Source organism: Aotus nancymaae, unplaced genomic scaffold, assembly GCF_030222135.1.
Source record: "Aotus nancymaae isolate 86718 unplaced genomic scaffold, 86718_ANA_hifiasm-v0.15.2.pri h1tg000161l, whole genome shotgun sequence".
Taxonomy (NCBI): Eukaryota; Metazoa; Chordata; class Mammalia; order Primates; family Aotidae; genus Aotus; species Aotus nancymaae.
In genome coordinates, this window is record NW_026988576.1 from 1,634,124 (window position 1) to 1,656,921 (window position 22,798).

General features: G+C 40.6%; 1 protein-coding gene and 1 non-coding gene across 2 annotated transcripts in view; one reads left to right on the forward strand and one right to left on the reverse strand.

The window, feature by feature from the left end:
- Positions 1 to 1,078: 1,078 nt before the first annotated feature.
- The window catches only part of CCDC168 (coiled-coil domain containing 168), a 43,341-nt gene continuing 21,621 nt past the window's right edge, over positions 1,079 to 22,798 (reverse strand). Inside the window, exons 5-7 of the mRNA XM_012440923.2 lie at positions 22,645 to 22,684; positions 9,480 to 9,612; positions 1,079 to 1,304 (exon numbers count right to left, since the gene is read on the reverse strand). Coding sequence (XP_012296346.2) covers positions 1,079 to 1,304; positions 9,480 to 9,612; positions 22,645 to 22,684 — 399 coding nt within the window. The remainder of the gene's footprint in view (positions 1,305 to 9,479; positions 9,613 to 22,644; positions 22,685 to 22,798) is intronic.
- LOC135272990 (small nucleolar RNA U13) lies at positions 12,185 to 12,286 on the forward strand. Its single transcript, XR_010340893.1, has one exon. It is a non-coding gene; the product is annotated as a small nucleolar RNA U13 (small nucleolar RNA).

Genomic DNA, 22,798 nt, shown 5'->3' on the forward strand with positions numbered 1-22,798 from the left:
ATGAACTGATAAACCAGTACTTCCTGTCCTGCGAGTGTCAGAGTGGATGATTCTGATTGGGAAGAGCCACACGTAGAGAGTTGCTGGTGCCCTTGGAGACTCACACACTCCTGGCTCCTTTGAGCTTCAGGTCCCTGTGACCAATGATTATGCCAGCTGGAGTCTCTGGCAATGGGAGACACCCTCCACCCGAACATACACCCAGAAGTTTTGGACTTGTCACTTCCCTGTTGTGACCACCAGGCATACTCCTTCTGAAAATCAGCTATCAGCTTGGTCTTGTTCTCTAGTTGAAACTGCACACCTGAGCTATAAAGGCCTTGTGACTCTCTGGCCTGTTTAAACTTAGACTCAAACACTAACATGGTGGGACGGGTCCAAAAAGCCTTGGCTGGAAAATAGAATTCGGACAGCGTGGCCCCAGCACCATCTCGGCTATACATGAAACAGTGGCTGCCAGCCCTCTGAGGGAAATGTTATCTCCCATTCACTACCTGAGGAAAAGCTGTGGCTTCCTGGGGCCCTCACTTCACAGAGGTTCTCCTACATGCATGGGCCTGGTTCACGGATGGTTTCTCCAAGCTGATCCCCAGTGCTGTCCCCTGGGCTGCTGTGGCTGCACAGACTAAGCACAGACTACAGAGATCCAAAAACAGATGTGAGCTCTCTGCTTGGAAGGCAGAATGCATGGCTGTTCTTGTAGGTCTGGCCAAGAATGCCCTTGATGCAACTTGTTCTATTTTTAGTCATTCTTGGGCTGTTGTCAATGGCCAAGTGTTTGGTCAGCCACTTGGAAAACTACAGACTCCAGATTAACAGCATCCCATTTGCAGGTCACAAACTGTGGAAACAAATTGTGACTGCTGAGAGAAACATCTAGGTCACTCACATAGATGGAAATGGTCAGGGCCCCTTCGCTGATGAAACCAGCTAGCGCCAAGCTGCTGGTGGAGCCTGCACTAAGCAGATGGCCATGTTTGAGACTTTGACCACCACCTGTGGAGGTCTGGCCTGCAGATCCTGACTCAACGACAGATAAATGAATGCACTCCCACACCATTACGGTGATTCAAGTGGGCTAGGGATGGTCATCGCTGCTTTCAGAGGGCGAGATGCAGCCAATCAACCAAGACCTCCTGTACATCCACACATTTATTCCTAACAGAGGTTCTAAGTCAACAAGCTTGTGGATAATTAACATGGTTAGAAGAGTGGTTTTACGAATGATAAAAGCTTTAGGTTCGGGGCCTAGAGTAAATATTTTAATGGGTAATTCCCCTTTGATCCCCCCATGAGAGGACCATCTAGCACAAAGTTTACATGAGTAAACAGTAGAGACAAAGCGATGTGGGGTAAACAGATTTAAACCGGGAAAGCCTTTTATCATCCCTATCTCTTCTCTAGTAATGAACCGGCTGCCTTCAGCCTGTCTCAATAAAACCTTTCGGCCTTCCAAAAGGTTTTAGTTTATAATCAATAACTTTCCCTAATATTTCCTGTAATATTTTGCCAGCTACCCCAAGTGAATCTCAACACACGTTGCTAACTGGACCCATCGCTGTGCTGGATGTGGGAATGCACCCACCACTGTGGACGGGCACAACGTGCAGGACTCCACGTTTATGATGCAGGGGCTCCCACTGAAGCTCCTGCCTCAAGTTGACCTGCTTATCTCACAGTGGGGAGGCCTCATGGCAGGGGTTGTTGTCCCTGCTGCCCTGGCAGCCTCTCCTTTGGGCCCCTCATGGGACTACAGTGGTGCCCTGCCACTCTTGACATCTTTTCAGGTTATGGTGTTACTATTCTAGTTCCATTAACCAACTCTGGAAACATCATTGTGGCCCTTGAAGTTAATCTTTACCATATTTTCAGCTCTGTGAACCATCGGCAAATAGCTACTCGATGGCTTTCTCTCCCTACCACCCACAGGCATCTGATATTGTTGGTCATTGGAGCAGCCTCCTAAAAACTTGATTTAAAAGATTTCTGATCCTACCTCCTTCATCTCTTCCTGGTCTGCACTCCTTAGTCAGGTAGTTTGGTCATGTATGCGGCTCGTTGTTGACTGAAATGTCATTACACAGCATACTAATAAAAGACACAAAGTTGACTAACAATTGGAAAAGCATAATACATTCTTGATAAGAGGACTCAATTCCTTAAGATGTAATTTCTCCCTTACCATATAAATTTGATGAAATTCCATTAAAAATGCTGGTTTTGCCCTCTGGAGCTAGATTATAAGGTTTGTATTTTTTTTTAAAAATTAGGCTGGGCAAGGTGGCTCATGCCTATAATCCCAGCACTTTGGGAGGCTAAGGCAGGAGGATCACTTGAGGTCAAGAGTTCAAGATCAGCCTGGCCAACATGGCAAAACCCTTCACTGAAAATACAAAAATTAGCAGGGCATGGTGGTGCACACCTATAATCCCAGCTACTCGGGAGGCTGAGGCAGGAGAATCTCTTAAGCCCAGGAGGCAGAGCCTGCAGTGAGCCCAGATTTTCCCACTGAACACCATCCTAGATGACAGAGTGAGATTCTGTCTAAAAAATAATGAATAAATACATAAAGTTAATAAACCAGACTATCAAAGGAAATTCTGGAAAAAAGAGCAAAGTAGGAGGTTAATCCTATCAGATACTTAAAACGTAAAACTTCTATATTCAAAGCTTCATGGTATTGACATGTGATAGAGAAACAGGCAAAGTTCACAGTTGAATAGGACATCCAGATGGATGGACATTTAATAAATAATGAAGGTATTATCCCAAATCATGGGAAAGTTTTAGATTATTTAATAAATAATTTTGAGCTATTTGAGAAAACATACACAGAAATAAATACCAAATGGATGAAATCTAAATATAAATAATGAAACTATAAATACTAGAGGGCACATGTTATTTATGACTTGAGAATTAAGAAAACTTTTTAAACCATGTTTGAAAATCCAAAACCAATGTCTAAAAGATGTACAAAGTTGGGCTGAGCAAGGTGGCTCACACCTGTAATCTCAACACTTTTGGAGGCCAAGGCAGGAAAATCCACTGAGCCCAGGACTTAGAGACCAGCCTGGGCAGCATGGCACGACCCCATCTCTACCAAAAATTATAAAATTAGCCATGAGTGGTAGCATGCCCCCATAGTCCCAGCTACTCGGGAATCCAACACAAGAGGATTGCTTGAGTCCACAAGTTTTGAGGTTGCAGTGAGCTATGATCACCCCACTGCGCTTTAGTCTAGGCAATGGAGCAAGTCTCTGTCTCAAAAAAAGGTATAAAATTTAAATATTTAAATATTGACCACCTAAAATTTAAATAATAGTATATGACAAAAAAATGCAGATGCAAGGCTGGGGGCAGTGACTCACGCCTGTAATTGCAGCACTTTGGGAGGCTGAGGACGGCAGATCACCTGAGGTCAGGAGTTTGAAACCAGCCTGGCCAACCTGTTGAAACCTGTCTGTACCCAAAATACAAAAATTAGCTAGTGTGGTGGCACACACCTGTAATCCCAGCTACATGGGAGACTGAGACAGGAGAATGGCTTGAACTCAGGAGGTGGAGGTTGCGGTGAACCAAGATCGTGCCATGGCACTCCAGCCTGGGTGACAGAGTGAGAGTCCAGCTAAAAAAAAAAAAAATTCAGAGGCACAACCACAAGAGAAATGAACAAACTAGGAAAAGATATTTGCAATTTAAGTCTCTGAAAAAGGGCTGGGTCTCTGTTCAAGGTCAGATTTGCGTGGAGACACAGAGCCAAACCGTGTCAGTCTCTGAAACTTTTTTTTTAATCTACAAATTAACTAACTCGAAGTAAACAATGTACAGAAGTATAAAGTTCAAGGAAAAATAAAACTGGCCTTAAACATATGGAAAAATGCTCAATTGCATGCAGGTGAAATAAACATAAGTCAAATTACATTGAGATTTCATTTTAAGCTGTCATAGTAACAAAAATCCAAAGGTTTGGCAATAGGTTTTATTGACGAGACACTAAAGAAACAGGCACTCTAAAATTGGTAGCAGTGCAAAATGGAGAATAATCTGTCAATGTCTCGGAAAAAATTGTATGCATTTATACTTTTACCCAGCAAGTCAATTTCCCAAAGGCACACTAGCAAAATATAAAATGATTTATGCATCTAATTAGGGGACTGGTTACATAAAGTATGAAGCATTCTCGCGATGTAATGCCATGTAGCATGCGGAGGGCCACCGCATGCTGCTGTGGAATGAGTGGTGGATATATTGCTAAATGAAGAAAGTACACTGAGAATAGTATCTATAGTGTGCAACCAGCTGGGCAGTGGCCACACCTATAATCCCAACACTTTGGGAGACTGAGGCAGGTAGATTACTTGGGCTCAGAAGTTTGAGACCAGCCTGGACGACATGGTAAAACCCCGTCTCTACCAAAAGTAGAAAAATTAGGGCATGGTGGTACACACCAGTGGTCCCAGCTACTTGGGAGGCTGAGGTGGGAGGATTGCTGGAACCTGGCAAGTTGAGGCTCCAGTGAGCTGTAATTGTACCACTACAGTCCAGCCTGGATGATGGAGTGAGACCCTGTCTCAAAATAAATATGTAAATGAAAAAATATATAGTATGCAACCCAATGTACAAGCAAGGAAGGAGAATGCAAGTACTGCTTATATTTGTTAAAAGAAAGACTAGAAAGAAAATTAAAGTTTAAAAAAAATAGCCGCTTTTTTGGAGAGGGAGGAAGTAGAATGAAAGGGACAGGAATGTCAGCGGGACTTCTCTTGAGAGTAATTTGCTATATAGCTTTGATGTGAGAGACAATTTAAAAATAAAATAGAAGTTGAAAAACTAAAAATTAAATTCAAACTACAATAAATGAGACAACGTGTATGACTCATACAGACAAAAGAGTTGTTTCAAGTGATTTTAGAACATAATATTTTGACTATGCCTGCTTATAGAGATATATTCTAAGGCCAAATAGAAGTGCAAGTAAATGTTAGAGTTGACTGGGTAGTCCAATTTTAAGTAGGTATACTGTGTTACTAGTATTTTGAAATTTTTACATAGTGTAGGATAATAAAAATGGATAATTAGGTTGATGTTATCAGTAACCAAAATTTTCAGTGTGACAAAAGAGAAAAAAATATAAAATCATAGCCAAAAGTGCACAATTTGGGCATTAATAAGAAAAACATATTCATTCGTGCGAGGCGCGGTGGTTCATGCCTGTAATCCCAGCACTTTGGGAGGCTGAGGCAGGTGGATCACCTGAGATCAGGAGTTCAAGACCAGCCTGACCAACCTGGAGAAACCCTGCCTCTACTAAAAATACAAAATAATTAGCTGGGCGTGGTGGCGCATGCCTGTAATCTCAGCTTCTTGGGAGACTGAGGCAGGAGAATGGCTTGAACCTGGGAGGGGAAGGTTGCAGTGAACCAAGATCACGCCATTGCATTCCAGCCTGTGCAACAAGAGCAAAACTCCATCTTAAAAAAACAAAAAAGAAAGAAAAGAAAAGAAAAAGAAAATATATTCATTCAATTAAATGAGCAAATTGAACATATGAGAGAAAGAGAGAGCTCCAGCTCATTTGACACCATTGCAAATACCAGGACACCAATTTCTTACTCTGAAAATGTACAATTAAAAGAAATGAATTAAGCACTCATGTTGTCTTTCAGGATAATCAAATCACCCTAATTGGAGAGAGAAAATTATTATTAGCTGAGGAATTCCAGCTAATAAATGAATAAGGAATGACAGAATCAGAAAACCATCACTTTGCCACCCCTAGTGAAACAATTGAGTCATAAGCAATCAGCAGAGGATAACATGACTTCATAATTAGTTGGTAGGGAAGGAGAATGGAGGGGTCTGGCTGTCACTACTTGAATTCTTTGATCAATCTCAGCATCACTAAAAATGGAAACCAGTCATTCGATGCCTCCTAATGTAATACGATATGAAGCACACAGCACCAACTGTAATGTATTCTTGCCAAAAAAAAAAAAAAAAAGTTAAGCCTGAATCTAGCTAAGCCTCTAGGGAAACACAAGGGATAAAGAAGGAAGTTAAAACCACAAGGAAGAAAAAGAAAAAAAAATCAACATATGGGAGATTCTATAGGACAGCTTGTCTGACTTATTAAACAAGCCAATGTCAGAAAGCAAGGGACAGAAGGAGGACTCAATTTGATTAAAAGGAACTTATAAATTAAAATATGCAAATGAAATGAATGGACTTTGATTTGATCCTAATTTGAATGAACAATCCATACAAGTATTATTATTTTTTTTTTTTGAGATGGAGTTTTGCTCTCGTTGCCCAGGCTGGAGTGCAATGGTGGAATCTTGGCTCACTGCAACCTCAACTCTCGGGTTCAAGCGATTCTCCTGCTTCAGCCTCCCAAGTAGCTGGGATTACAGGCATGTGCCACCACACCAGCTAACTTTTTGTATTTAGTAAAGATGGGGTTTTACCATGTTTGTCAGGCTGGTCTCCGACTCCTGACCTCAGGTGATCCACCTGCCATGGCCTCCCAAAGTGCTGGAATTACAGACATGAGTCACCACGCCCAGCCCTGTACACGTATTTTTGAGACAATTGGAAGAATCTGATCGTGGTCTGATTATAAAACGGCTCTGAAGAATTATCGTTAATTTCATTAAGTGTGTTAACATTGGGATTAAGGAAGATGATGCTCTTATATTTTAGGGACTAAAGTATGCAGGAAAGAAAGGACATGTTGTCTAGGATTTTCTTTAAAATACTTTAACAAAGAAAAAGAAAATAGATATGGGTAGGTAAGTATGGAAAACTCTTGAGAACTGTTGAATCTGGGGAGTGGTGTGTAGGGGTTCATTTTGCTACTCTCTACAATTTTGTGCATGTTTAAAAATTATATAATAAAATAATTTAAAGCCTTTTACATAAAAGATTATATAATAAACCAAAATAGAAATTATCAACCATTGATTATAATTTCTATGTTGATTTATTATATAATCTGTTATGTAAAATCCATGGTTGATAATTTCTATTTTGGTTAATTATATAACCTGTTATGTTATTTTATTGCTCTCCTCACAAAAATGTATTGAGTTGGACATGTATAATGTATATATTTTTATGTATGTGTGTTATCCCTCAATAAAAGTTTTACTTCCATCAATACAAATGAGTCCTTTAAAATATTCAGTAGATTAACCAAAGAGAGGTTATTTATTTTTGAGACACAAATTTGTGAACTAGGAAATCAAATGAAAGCTAATTTCAAAACAGACACAAATTATGAGGGGAAAGATGAGGAACTTGGAAGACATATCTAAGAAACTTCATGTGCAACTAATAGAAGTTCCAGGAGGAGAAAAAAAAACCAACAGAAGGGCAAACACTGGACAGATAATAGATGAAGAGACCCCTAAGTAGAAGAGAGACGCAAATTTGTAAATGGAGAGGAGGAGGGATGCTGCTTCAGAAAAGACTATGAAAGCCCAGATCTAGGCACATCCAGGTAAAACAGCGGAACTCTAAGCATAAAGATGAAACTGAAAGGCTTCTGGACTAAAAATAAGAAACTTACTAAAGCAAAAGATTTGCAGTGATGTTGAATGTCTCATCTGTCATCACTGGAAGCTAGGAAACAGTTGGATTATATATATTAACTAGTGCAAGAAAAAGGCTACAAGCTAAGGTTTCCATACCCAACCAAAGTATCCTTCATCCAGGTAGCAACAGAAGCATATGTGTAGATAAACACTGTTTCGGAGCGTATAGCTCTCATATTCATGTGAAGAATATGTGAGAGAAATCTACTTATAATTAACCACAAATGAATTAGAAGATCAACCTAAAGATGGAGCAACACTAAGTGAAGGAATACTTCATAGCTATGACCCTTGTGATACATAGTTAAATCTAAATGGTTGATTATAGATTTTTTAGGTTTCTAGAATTCTGCTTAAATGCTAAATAAAGATTCTGGTAACAGAAAAGGCATTCTGCAAAAAAAATTTAAAAATAAAACTTTCAATAGTCTGAAAGTAAAATATCCAATTATTCATTGCTATAGACTGAATGATTGTGTACTTCCACCCCAAATTCCTGTGTTGAAATCTCTTGATAGGATGGTATTATGAGGTGGGACCTTTAAGAAGTGATTAGGTCATGAGGGTGAAGTCCTCATAAATGGAATTAATGCCCTTAGAGAAGAGACTCCAGAGAGCTCGTTTGCCCTGTTGCCACCATATGAGGATTCAATGAGAAGACCACAGTTTGAGACCCAGAAGAGGGCCCTTATCAAATCCCTAACCATGCTGCCAACCTGATCTTGGACTTCCAGCCCCAGAACTATGATAAATAAATGTCTGTTGTTTACAAACCACCCAGCCTATGGTATTTTGTTAAAGCAGCCTGAACTGACTAAGACACTTATCCATCGTTGATAGTTAGGGAAAGGCTGGGACTCATAGGAGGCAGAGGTTTCTCAAGAGCTTATCTGACAAGAGGAAAGTAGGTGAGGTAAAGGTAAGAAAGGATGGAAGTCACGTCATGAAGTTAGTGCTGCCTTCATGCTCCAGCAATAGGGTCCCCTGCTCTGTGCCCATGTCTTCAAGAGCCTGGCTCTTCTTCCATCCAAAGGCCACCTTTCAAGCAGGGAGTGCATGGTGTGTGTGAGATGGGGAGGGGAGGCAGGAAGGGGCCACCCACCTTGCTCCGGACACTGCTCTGTGCTCCTGGGATTTCAGAATACCCAGTCCAAAAAGTCCCGAGCCAACTCTAAGCCACATCTGAGAAAAGGCACAACTCCTGAATGTGCCTCTTCTCGGATCTGTTCTCCAAGGAACCCAGTGGTAGGTAAGAGACAGCTGTGTGTGAGTGTGTGTGTGTGTGTGTGTCTGTGTGTGTGTGTGAGAGAGAGAAGGTTGATGGCACGGGTGTGTGTGCCGGTGCGTCCACACCCAGGACCCCCTTTTTGCTGTGGGAGCAGAGCCAATTTGGAGACGAGGTCAGCAGGGCTGCAGGCCGGAGTCCTAGACCAAGAGTGGCTCTGTGTTCACTGTAGCTTTCCAGAACACACCTCCAGGAACCCTGAGGATTCTAAACTCAAGCCTGGGCTTTCAGTGCATTCTGAAGATGATTTTGTCAGGGCAAAAGAATAGAGCATATATGACAGCTTATTAGTTTGATTTATACATTTTATATATTTAGACAAATGGTATGTGGTTCTCCCTTTATATTCTTGTCTCAGCCCCTCTAAATGTTGAGGCAGCATTTTATATGGCAAGGATGAGTCATGAATTCAGAGGAGAAAGAGATCACAGTGGGCTGGGTGAGCTGTGAAGGAAGGCTTCATGAGAAATCACTGCAAACTATGGCATTTTAGGATAGAAAGAGACTGTTGAGGTTAAGCTAACTAAAAAGTCAGGCATCTTTTATTTGGGTTTGAATATAGCAAGGCTGAAATTATGGATCTAATACAATCCTCTTACTTTGCAAAAGAAAGCCCAGGAAGTTCTGGCTGATGGTGACAGACCTGGGCTTGACCCCACGTCTCTTGGCTGCCAGCTCGGGATGCTACCACTTCCCCCGTGTGCTTCTGCTGAACTGAAAGGGGCAACAGCTCTGGAAAAGCAGGAGTGTGGAGAATAGGCACAAGACAGGATAGGCAAAGAGCCTGGAGCTCCTAAAACTTTTCAGATGGGAATAGAGTGATTGATTGCTTCTTCTCTACATCTGGAAGTGCAGCCTGAAGTAACTGCCTTTGAAATCTCACCCCTGATCTCTAAAGGTAAGGTGAATTATGTGTTATGCTCTCTAATGAGGCTTTGGAATTAGACCAAGGGTGGAACGGAGATGCTACCCCTTAATTGGTAAATTTGGGCAAGTTATTTGACCTTTGAGCTTTAATCTCCATACCTATAAAATGGGAGTAATAATAGCAGAGCTGCTGTGAGGATTAGATGGCATCATGTATCAAGAGTGCTTTGGTGGTGGCTCACACCTGTAATCCCAGCACTTTGGGAGGCCAAGGAAGGGGCATCTCTTTAGCCCAGGAGTTCGAGACCAGCCTGGGCAACATAGTAAGACTCTGTCCCTACAAAAAATTAAAAGTTGGCCAGGCACGGTGACCTGCACCCCACAGTCCTCGTTTGAGTTCAAGAGTCTGAGACTCTAGTGAGCTATGATTGCACCACTGCACTCCAGCCTGGGCAACAGAGCAAGATCCTGTCTGGAAAAAGAAAAACATGGAGTGCCTTGTGCTCAACATACGTGGGCTGATGAGCCTCCCAGCCGTGTGGGTGAGCAGATTTCCTTAATGGATGGTCACTCTTGGTATGGTTACTAAGCTTTGCTATGTACATCATCATTATTTAGTGTTTAGAATGAATGTTGCAACTTATCTTCTCCCTTTGGAAAATGATATGCCAGCAACAGCTGAGTTTTGAAGAATTGATGACACATTAACTTAGAACGGACACATAGTAATGCTGAGGCCTGGTAAATTTCCTGTGCAGCAGCTCATAATCAGTGCAAATTCTTGGATCAAGGGGAAGCTTCCCTTTCCAGAGTTCCAGTCTATTTTGGTCAGCAAGGAGAGGTGATATGGCTTATTTTGTAACAATTCTTGCAATCCTCTGATGATATGCATGATCTAAATAGACTAATGAGCCAGATGCAGTGGCTCATACCTTTAATCCCAACACTTTGGGAGGCCAAGGCTAGTGGATGGCTTGAGCCCAGGAGTTCAAGAACAGCCTGGGCAGCATGGTGAGATGCTGTATCTACAATAATTCAAATTAGCTGGGTGTGGTGGTGCACACCTGAGGTCCCAGTACTTGGCAAGCTGAAGTCAGAGGATCACTTGAGTCCAAAAGGTGGAGGCTACAGTGAGCTGAAATTGTGCCACTGTACTCCAGCCTGGGTGACAGGGCAATATCCTGTCTTTAAGAAAATAACAAATAAATCAACTAATAAGTTGATTAGGATGTAGTATTATGCTTTTATACATATTTAGAGGGAACATTTAAGTTACTAGAAAAGTCATGGATATGTTCATATGGTGTACAAAAGGAACCAGGAATACAGATTTGGCAGTGTTTTAGTAAAACTAGTAATAATCATAAATATGAAATTTATATGAGTCTTAAAATGAAATTAGGAAAAATTGCTTTGGTGGTGAGTATGTTCTCCCTGCAGAGAACTGTGAATTCTAGGAAGAAACTGAATGTTACCTTGTGTAGCTCTATCACTAGGTTGCTGCAAAGTAACAGAATTTTTCTCTTCCTATGTCCCACCCCCTTTGGATTTTAAGATAAAACTGAGACTAGCCCACCAATAAGGTAAGGATGAATACACACACACACACACACACACACACACACACACACAGACAATACTTACATACAACTAGCCCATAAACCAATACTTCTGACCCTCTCTCCACTCTAACCATCAAGTCAAATTGGTAGATTTGGTTGGATGATGAGACCAAAGTGCCTCTCACTTCAAAAATGATGTGATCCTTCGGCAAGTCAGTGACTTGCCTGTCTTCACATAAGAACATCAATTCTAGGATTTCACCAGGATTCTTCCAAGTATAAGATAAAGAATAGAGTCTTTAGTCCCAGTCTCCTCCAACCCCACATGTACACAGTGGCCTTGATTTTCTGATCGTTCCTGAGACTGCTTTGGTTTTAAGATGACACTGATAAATTGGTAACAAGAACCAAATTCTTGCTTGTCTGACCCCAAAGCTGTGTTCATTTCATTGCACTAGTATTACAGGTTTTCCAAATATTTCCTTTGAGTATTTTATCTACTATATATTATTCATATTTTAAATGTTCTATTAAAATACGATGGTATCTGTTACAAGAATATAAGTATTCTTTTTCATCTTGGATAAAAAGGATTAATAATTATTGGGGAAATAATTAAAGAGAAAATTTTGTACCTATCAAATTTACTCAGAGGTCGTCTATGCTTGTTCATGTTTTTTGTTTTGTTTTGTTTTGTTTTGTTTTACAAAAGACAAGAGATAGTAATAGCTTACACCCCTTGAAGACTCTGACTTGGTCTAATCAAATATTTTGAACAACCCTTTACTTCAAAGTTGACCTTTTCATATTGACATAAGGCTCAGTGTTTTCAAAATATTTTAAAAGTTGAGATTCTTATTTAAAGGTATATTGAGATCCTTTTGTGGTTCACACGTGGTGATTGAGTTTTCACACTCACATGTGAGATGCGCCTCCCTCCAACCTTGTTATGATGTCAGCACGTTACCTATCTGACATAAAGGACCAAAAAAGGAGAAAAAAACATCAATATTATGCAATCAAGTCATGTCCTGTCACTGCGCAAGCAAAACTTGTTTCCATGTGCTGGTCAGCTCTGCTAACCTCTCTGCTCAGTTGGCCACTTGCCTTTCAGAGCTTTGCCATTGTGTTTGCTCATTCTGTTCCAAAATATCCAAGTGTTTATGGCCAGATGTCTGGGCACAGTGATGACTGTACCATCCATATTTAGACTGAGACACTGGGCTATAATACATTCTTTTCAGCACCATTAATTTGGGATGTAGTTAACATTTCAGTTCTATTTGTAAGGATGCATTATTTATGTTGGTTGTCATTGGAACAGCACATTCTTTGAGCTCCATCTATTTCTGCTACTATTTAGTGTTTTTCAAAGTGCTCTGAGGAGCTCTGTAGCTTCAGTGCAGAAAGGAAAGAGGGTAGAGAGCCAAGCCTCCAGGGGCTCATGCCACTTTCCCTTTAACAAAAGCAGCTCCTTTTCTACTCGTGTGCCTAGAGACTATCTCTAGAGGTTCATTTCTAGGATTTTTCTTTTCCATGTAACTTCCTCTTTTCCTTCCTCCACTCAAGGAAGTATCCAGCTTAGTTTTATTCCTTCCACAGAAGTGTGTTTCAGGGCTAAAAAGCAAATTCACCTGTAAAACTTTCTGAATTTTGTTTCAAAAGATTACATCCATGGGAGAGCATAAGAGTCTTGTGGTGGAGGCTGAAAGCAGAGAAGGATTTTCTGATAGAGGCAGAATGTCTGGAAGATGCAGAAGGGAGCATGAGGATCTCCCCTCTGATTAAAAAGAATGCTTTTTCTTTGTAATTGTACTAATTTGAATAAATCTGAAGACTAGTGAGGAAAGAAGCATTTTGTTTTAAGTAATTTGCACAATATCAGAAATTCACCACACTGCCATCAGAACCTGGCTTGCTTATTAGACAGCATTGCCTGATGTCGAAGACAGCACTACAAATCAGGTGTGCTTTAAGAGCTGTCTTTTGGCATATTTCACATTACTGTTATGGTTTGGCTGTGTCCCCACCCAAATCTCATCTTGAATTGTAGCTCCCACAATTCCCATGTATTGTGGGAGGTAGCCAGTGGGAAATAATTGAATCATGAAAGGCAAGTCTTTCCCATGCTGTTCTTGTGACAGTGAGTAAGTCTCACGAAATCTGGTGGTTTTATAAGAGGGAGTTTCCCTGCACAAAGAGTTTCTCTCTTCCCTGCCACCATGTAAGACGTGACTTTTGCCTTCCACCATGATTGTGAAGCCTCCCAGCCATGTGAAACTGTGAGTTTATTGAACTTCTTTTTCTACCCAGTCTCAGGTATGTCTTTATCAGCAGCATGAGAACGGACTAATACATTTACTCATGACGTCATACTCATAAGATTCAAGGTTTTTGTGTTGCTTTTATACACTCATACTCTTGAAACTGATAGCAATTGTTGCTTTACATACTCAAATTGCCATTGCATGGCCAACCCCATGGGAAAGCTTCTTTCCTTTGCTGACCTTTCTGTCCAGCTCAACAAATATCTCTGGAACAAATAGCCCACAAATATCTCTGAAAGAATCACTGCTCCAAGAAATCATGAGTTCTAGGCTCATCTTGCTCTCCCTGACCCAAGATTTGGCAATTACTATCTCCAAAAAATATCTTACCAGTTGCTATTATTAAATGATTGTCCACAACGTGGACACTAGAAGTGCATATCATTCAAGGAAACCCCTAGATATTACCAGAATGCCACACCCAGGGAAGCCAATATAGGATATTCTAGTGAAAGAATGGAAGTCTTTTAGAATGTGCATCATGATGATCTTCTCATTTCAACACTTTTATCATTCAATTAATTTCACATCTATTTGGGGGAAAGCATTTTGGGAAAAGAAGAGCTACAGCAAAGGCCCTAGGTGGAGGATACGTGGTGAATTCCAGGAACAGCAAGGGGACCAGTGTGTCTAGAAAGGAGTGAGGGAAAAATATGAACTCGGAAGGTTAGCAGAAAGCCAGATCATGTAGAACTTTGGAGGCTGCTGTGAAAACTGATTTTTTTTCTTTGAGTGAAATGAGGAGCCATTGGAGAATAAGGAGTAGCAGAAAGATCCTACTTAAGTTTTAGATATCACTATGGCTTCTTTGCTGAAGAGTGACAGGGGTAGAAGTGAGAGCTCAATTAGGAACTGCACTCATCCATGCAAGACATGGTGGTAGCTTGGATCCGGGAGGTAGCTGTGGATTTTCTCCTGAATTGTGCAATGTGAGAGAGGGAAAAGAGTTACATAGGAACAAAAAGGTTTTTTATTTTGATTTGGTTTTGCTACGATCTGATTTTGCTATGATCTGAATTTTTGTGCCACCCCACCTAATTAATAATTCATATTGAAATCTAATTCTCAATGTGATGGTATTAGTGGGTAAGGCTTTTGGGGGGCGAGATGAGATCGTGAGTGTGGTGCCCTCCTGAACGTGATCAGTGCCCTATAAAGAGATGAAGAGCTCAGAATTCTTCCTTTTCACATTCAAGGAGATAGCAAAAAGGTGCCATCTATGAATCAGAAAATGTCTCTTCACCAGGCACAGAACTGTGAGAAATAAATTTCTCCAGAACTGTGGGAAATACATTTCTGTTGTTTATAAACCATCCAGCTTATGGTATTTTGTTATAGACTATTCTGTTTCTCTTTACCTTTTATTGTGAAATAATTTTGGACTCACAAGAAGTAGCAAAAAAACATTAATTTCACCCATGTACATTTCACCCACCTTCCCCCCATAACAATGATAACATCTTTTTTTTTTTAAGAGACACCATCTTGCTCTGTCACCCAGGCTGGAATGCAATGGCATGATCAAAGCTCACTGCAAACTTGAACTCCTGGGCTCAACAATCCTCCTGCCTCAACCTCCCAAATAACTAGAACTATGGGCATACATCACAATACCTAGCTAGTATTTTAATTTTTTTTTTTTTTTTTTTTTTTTTTTGTAGAGAGGGGTTCTCACTGAGTGCCCAGGCTGGTTTCAAACTCCTGGCCTCAAGCGATCTTCCTGTCTCAGCCTCCCAAAGTGCTGGGATTACATGTGTCAGCTACCTGTATCAAAATGTATGATAGTATCTTACATAATTATAGTAATTATTAAAACCAGTGGATGTACATTGATACAATTCAATTACCTAGACTGCAGACCTTCTTCAAATTTCTCCAGTTTTTACATGTACTTATTGTGTGTCTATGTGAATACCTACGTATTTCTAATTATTTTTAGTGATTATACATATTATATTTTAGATTTAAGTGTCTAAATGTTTATTACTAGTATGTAGAAATATGATTGATTTTGTGTGCTGACCTTGTATTCTGTAATCTTGCAAATCTGACTTATGAGTTCTACATGGTTTTCCCTGAATTCCTTGAGATTTTTCTGCATAAACAATCATGTCATCTACAAATAGGGACAGTTTTATTTCTTCTTTCCAGGCTGTATGCCTTTTCTTTCCTTATTGCATTGGTTAGAATTTCCAGTACTTTGTTGAATTGGTTGTCAGAGTGGACATTCTTGCCTTGCTCCCGAATTTAGAGGAACAGTATTTAGCCTATTATCATTAAGTAAGATGTTACATCTGAATTTTTTTTTTTTTTTTTTTTTTTTTTTTGAGACGGAGTCTCACTCTGTCACCTAGGCTGGAGTGCAGTGCCACAATCTAGGCTCACTGCAACCTCTGCTTCCCGGGTCCAAGCAATTCTCTTGCTTCAGCCTCTTGAGTAGCTGGGACTATAGAAGTGCACCACCACATCCAGCTACTTTTTGTATTTTTAGTAGAGACAGGGTTTCACTAAGTTGGGTAGGATGGTCTCGATCTCTTCGCCTCATGATCCACCCACCTTGGCCTCCCAAAGTGCTGGGATTACAGGCATGAGCTGCCGCACCTGGCTTTTTCTTTCTTTCTTTCTTTTTTATGAGACGGAGTCTCACTCTGTCACCCAGTCTAGAGTGCAATGGTGCGATCTCAGCTCACTGCAACCTCTGCCTCTTAGGTTCAAGTGATTCTCCTGCCTCAGCCTCCAAAGTAGCTGGGACTACAGGTGTGCACCACCAAGCCTGGCTAATTTTTATATTTTTAGTAGAGATGGGATTTCACCACGTTGGCCAGGCTGGCCTTGACCTCAAGTGATCCGCCCGCCTCAGCCTCACAAAATGCTGAGATTACAGGTGTGAGCCACTGGGCTCGGCCATTGTTGTACAATTTTTGTCTGGTTGTGCTTTCAGGGTAATGCTGACTTCATAAAATGAATAGAGAAGTTTCCTCCTCATCTATTTTCTAGAAAAGATTATGTAATATTAACATTATTGCTTCTTTAAATGTTTGGTAGAATTCTCCAATAAAATCATCTGGGACTGTTCTTTTCCAGAAGATTTTAAACTATGAATTTATTCCCTCTTTGCTCAAGGGTAGTGATGGAAATGAGGGCTCTGACCATAGTTCCAGTGCTGGGCAGAGTAACCAGTGGAGAGAAAAAAAGATGTGATTTATTTGTGAGGTTTATCTGGAGCAGGATGGGTGTTGTCAAAAAGGTTCTGTCCTGCTCAGCACCCCCTTTCCTTGTCATCTGGCGAAAAAGAGCTGTCTCTTCTTGGGGAGTTTCTTTTGTCAGCTATTTGTATGGTGTTTCTGGATTCTGGGATTCTCCAGGCCAGAATATATAAGAGAAAAAATTAAATAGGAAACTAAGCTCCATATTATTTTCTGAATCTTAAAGTACCTAGCTAATTTTCCATCTTTTCTCCACCTTTCAGTCTTCTGATATTTATTTTATGTGTTTTGTCCAGAGTTTTTAGCTGTAGCTGAAGGAAAAAATATGGTAGAATGTGTTTACTCCTCCTTGTCTGGAACACATGCACCCTTGGGTTTTTGATCTGAACAAGTGGAAGGATGGATTTACCATCAACTGAGATGGGAAAGTCTATGGGTAGAACAGGTTTGCTCATGAAGATCAGCACTTCGGTTTGGTTATGTTAAGTTTGAAATACGTACTATTCAAACAAGTGGGGATATTGAGTAGGCAATCATACATGTCTAGATTTTAGGAGAGAATTTTGGGGTTAGGGATGTAAATTTAGGTGTAATCCAGTAGACAGCATGCCTTAAAACCATGATATTGAATGAGAACACCAAAGGTGGAGGGAGAAAAAGAAAACAATCCAGCATGTGCAACTGAGAAGCAGGAACCGATGACAGAGGTCTGTGGTGTCCCGGAAACCAACTGAATAAAAACGTCTCAAGAAAAAGGCAGCAATTGGCTGTGTCAAATACTGCTAATCAAAATTGGTATTTTGGAATTAGATCTAGCAATGAACTTCACAAGGTAGAATCTACTGGAGACTTTGATAAGAAATGTTTAAGTGGAATGGTGGGAGAAAGAATGATTGGTGTGGATTTATAGGACAATGGAAATAAAGGAATTGGACTGAGAGTACAGGTAATTCTTTTGAGGACTTTTGTGGCAAAGAGGAGAAAATAAATGGACACGTCTTTGGCAGGGGAAGAAGGGTTAATGGATGATTTTAGTTTTATTTATTTATTTTTTAGAGGAAGGAAGCAACAGCATGTATGCTCTTGAAAATGATCTGGTAGAGGGTGAAAAGTGCTAATGTAGCAGACAGAGAGGAGAAATGTTGAAGTGATTCCATGAGTGCATGAGTGCTCTGGTTTGAATGTTTGTGTCCCTCTAAAATTCATGTTGAAATTGAATCCCCAGTGCAAGAGTATTAAGCGATGGGGGCTTTAGAAGGTGACTGGGTGAATGGGATTAGTACCCTTAAAAAATAAAATGGCTTGAGGGAGCATTTTTGGCCCTTTTACCCTTCCACCATGTGAGCACACAGCAGGAAGCTGCTAGTGAGGAACAGGCCCTCCCAGACGCTGAATCTGCTGGTGCCTAGATCTTGGACTTCCCAGCCTCCAGATGTGTAAGAAATAAATTCTTGTTCTTTAGTAATTACCCCGTCTAAGGCAGCTTGTTATAGCAGCCCTAGTGAACTAAGGCAATGAGAAAGTATGAGATTTGGTATGCAAATGGAGGCATTAGCTTGAAATGGCTCTGTTCAGCTGTGGTGATAGTCAAAGAGGCAAATATGTAGGTGGAGATGTGATGAAGAGAGTCTGTGAAGTCTCTTCTCAGTGAAGTATGAAGGAAGGTCATCCACTTTTGAGTGTGGGGTAGGAGGTGTTCAAAGTTTGAGAAGAGAAGCAAAGGTATAAAATAGCTAAGAGGGCCGAGTTTGGTGGCTCATGCCTGTAATCCCAGCACTTTGGGAGGCCAAGGTGGGCAGATCACTTGAGGACAGGAGTTCGAGACCAGCCTGGCCAACATGGCAAAACACTGTCTCTACTAAAACGACAAAAAAAAAATTAGCTGGGCGTGATGGCAGGTGCCTGTAGTCCCAACTACTCGTGAGGCTGAGGCAGGAGAATCCCTTGAGCCTAGGAGGCAGAGGTTGCAGTGAGCCGAGATTGCACCATTGCACTCCAGCCTGGGAGACAGAGCGAGACTCTGACAGAGCGAGACTCTGTCTCAAAATAAATAAATAAATAAATAAAATAGCTAAGAGAGTTGGGGAAGGAATGGATTATGGGAATGTGCTAAGGCCCACCGGAGTTTTGTCACAAACATAAAGTGATTCCAATTAGGGTGGCTGTGAGAATGTAGGGTAACCTGGTGGCAGAATGCCATAAATCCAGCTTGAGTCTCTCACTGCTTTCAATTGTCCCCTTCCCCCACTCATATCACCTCTCATCGCCCCATTGTTCTTGAACAAACTGCAGAAAACAAAGTATCGCAACGAATTTGAGGCAGCAGTTCCAAACATGCGCTCTGCAGTGACATGGAGTATTTTTGAGCTGTGAACACAGCGGCATCTGTTGGACATTGTATGAATTATTAGCTCAAGGGAGTTTACAGTTTTATCATTGCATGGAGCTACATTCCTTTCCATTACATACTTTCTTTGTCAAGCTGACTTTTGAGGCGTTGCTGAAATAAAAGCAAGTATTACACAAGAATCAGTGTGGTGTTCCAGCCAATTCCTAAGTTTAAGGAGTTGTGTCATGTTCAACAGGCACACACATCTCACTCAGAAATTATGGTTAAGAATGAAATAGGCCGGGCATGGTGACTCACGCCTGTAATCCCAGCTCTTTGGGAGGCTGAGGTGGGTAGATCCCGAGGTCAAGAGATCGAGACCATCCTGGCCAACATGGTGAAACCCCATCTTCACTAAAAATACAAAAATTAGCTGGACATAGTGGCACATGCCTGTAGTCCCAGCTACTTGGGAGGCTGAGGCAGGGGAATTGCTTGAACCAGGGAGGTGGAGGTTACAGTGAGCCGAGATTGCACCACTGCACTCCAGACTGGGCAACAGAGTGAGACTGTTTCAAAAAAAGAAAAAAGAGAAAAGAAAAAGATAGGAGTAATAATTAAGTCGTTTAGACATAAGCTAATTTTAGTGCAGTTGTTAGCAATTTATTTTGACCTAGAAGTGCAGTGGAAAAATTAGAGATGCTAAGAGCACCATTTGCTGGGAAAATGTGAGAACCTCTGACTTAAAAATGAATTCCAGTTGCTTTCTCTATTTATTCCAAATACTCGGTCAAGGTCCCAAAGGTTGCAGTTGTATGTAGTTGAACTAAGAATAATCATGCCAAACTCTAAATCTTGCAGGGAAATTGCTTATGACATTCTCTCCACACCACCTCACCAAGTTCCCTCATTACATTAAAACTTGAGCCTAAATATCTCTCCCTAGTTTTAGTGGCATATGGCTACACTATAACCATCTATTATAATATGGGAATTTAAAGCCAAGAGCAAACCTATGCTTTTTAGCTCCCCTAGAGTCACATCCCTAAAAGAAGTCAGAACATGCGGGTTGACAGAAGACTTGGCTTGGACATTTATCTTTTTGTCAACATCTACTCCAAATGGGTAATTCTTGATAGATGGCTTAAGCCAAATAATTGTGGCCTCAGGACTGCTTTCTTGTCGCCAACTGAGATACCAGTAACATATGCATGTGTGTTGGGGAAATGAGATGCCACCAGGCGGTGTTTGTTTATATGTGTATGTGTCTCTGTGTGCCTGGGCCTTTCAAGAGACTGTCTCTCTTCCCTGACCTGACACTGTGAGTTTTGCAAGTCAAGATAGTGCTTTGCAGCAAAAGAAACTCTCAGCAGAGTAAACAAACAACCTACAGAAAGAGAAAATATTTGCAAATCATGCATCCGACAAAGGAGTAATATCCAGAATTTATAAGGAATCTAAATGAACCTAGAAGAAAAAAACAACTCTATTAAAAAGTGGGCAAAGGACATGAACAGACACTTCTCAAAACGAGACATATAAGCAACCAACAAATACAAAAAATGCTCAACATCAGTAATCGTCAGAGAAATGCACAATGAGATACTATCTCACACCAGTCAGAATGGCCATAACAAAAAATCAAAAAATAACAGATATTGGCGAGGTTGTAGGAAAAAAGGAACACTTATACACTGTTAGTGGGGATGCAGATTAGTTCAGCCACTGTGAAAAGCACTTTGAAGATCTCTCAAAGAACAAAAACTAGAACTACCATTTGACCCCAGCAATCCCATTCCTGGGTATATACCCGAAGGGAAATAAATCATTCTTCCAAAAAGTCATGCACTTGTATGTTTATCATAGCACTATTCACAAGGGCAGAAATGAAACCAATGTAGCTGTCCATTAACAGTAGACTGGATGAAGAAAAATGTGGTACATATACATCATGGAATACTGTGCAGCCATGAAAAAAGATCAAAATTGTGTCCTTTGTAGTAACATAGATGCAGATGGAAGCAGTTATCCTAAATTAACCAATGGAGAAACAGGCAACCAAATATCACATGTTCTCATTGATAAGTGGGAGCTAAATCTTGGGTTTACTTGGATGTGAAGATGGGAACAACAGACACTGGGGACTCCAAAAGAAAAAAGGGAGGGAGGGAGGGAGGAAGTGGGGAAGGGCTGAAAACCTTCCTATTGAGTACTATGTTCATTATCTGGGTGATGAGATCAACAGAAGCCCAAACTTTAGCAGCATGCAATATACTCTTGTAAAAAACCTGCATGTATACCCCCTGAATCTAAAATAAAAACAAATTTTAAAACATTGTGCTTTGTTAATTCAGGTTTGGGATAAAATGCACCTATAATCCCAGTTACTTGGCTTGAATCCAGGAGTTCAAGACCAGCCTGGGCAACATAGCGAGACTTAGTCTCAGAAAGATAGTTTAAAAAATGATAAATGCTCGAGGTGACAGATACCCTAATTACCCTGACTTGATCATTATACATTATATACTTGTATCAAAATATCACATAAACCCCACAAATATGTATAGCCATTATGTATTCATAATAATTAAAATTTAAAACATTTTTAAAGATTGTGCTTTATTCATTTGTGTTAGCTTCAGTACCCAGAACAAGGCATGGTATCTGGTAGACTTTGAATTTGTTGCTTAGAATATGGAAAATAATAAATTGATGTTATCTACATAAGCAGATATACTATAAAAGCTGAAGAAGCTTGAGCTTCAGGGCCCCAAAGATTTGTAAAAGTAAGATAGGTTTACTGCAATTAGTTTAAAATATTATTTATTTCTACTTTCTTACCCTCCATCATATCTGACTTCAAGTGAGTGAGGTTGGATAGGTTACAAATATTTTGGGGATTAGATTTAGGGGAAGTTGGGTTAGGATACATTTAGACTGGGCAAAGCAGGTTATATATTTAAGTGATTGACCTTCACTTTGATATATATTTCTATCAAAGTGTAGGGATAGCTTCCAGGAATCCTTCTGCCCACTTTAAAGGACACATCCTAGGTGGAGACATAAAGGTGAAAATTCAGGGGCTACATCCCAACATGAAAGCCTCCTACAGTGCCCAGGACCAAAGGACCGGGCAAAGAGAGGAGAAACAGGGCTTGAAATGTACAGTGTGAGAGACTGACAGGCAGAAAAGGCTTCTTTTCATCAGGCATGTACAATTAGAAGCAGGTAAATCTTTCTCTACAACCTCTAGTCAAAAAGGGGTTCCCTTCTGACAAGAATATACTCAAAAGAGCAGAGCATGCACTCTCCGTTTACTGTGCTTCCTTTTTTGATGGGAATTGCATGACATAGGGTTTGCCAGAGTTTTGTGTTTGTGCAGTATAAACCCATACTGATACCACAAACAGCAAGGACATCTGTGGGTGAAGTCACACATTTTATGCATCTCAACCTATTGGTTTGCACCTTACCATATCTGATGTAGCCGTTTCTGATGAAGTCTGGTGGTTCCTGATGAAAAGGTACGCACAATTGCCAGGGTCAGCAATTTTGTGCCTGAACTTTCTCAATTGTTAAAGATAAATAACAAATTTCAATCAGTCACTAGAAGATTGGATTACTTTC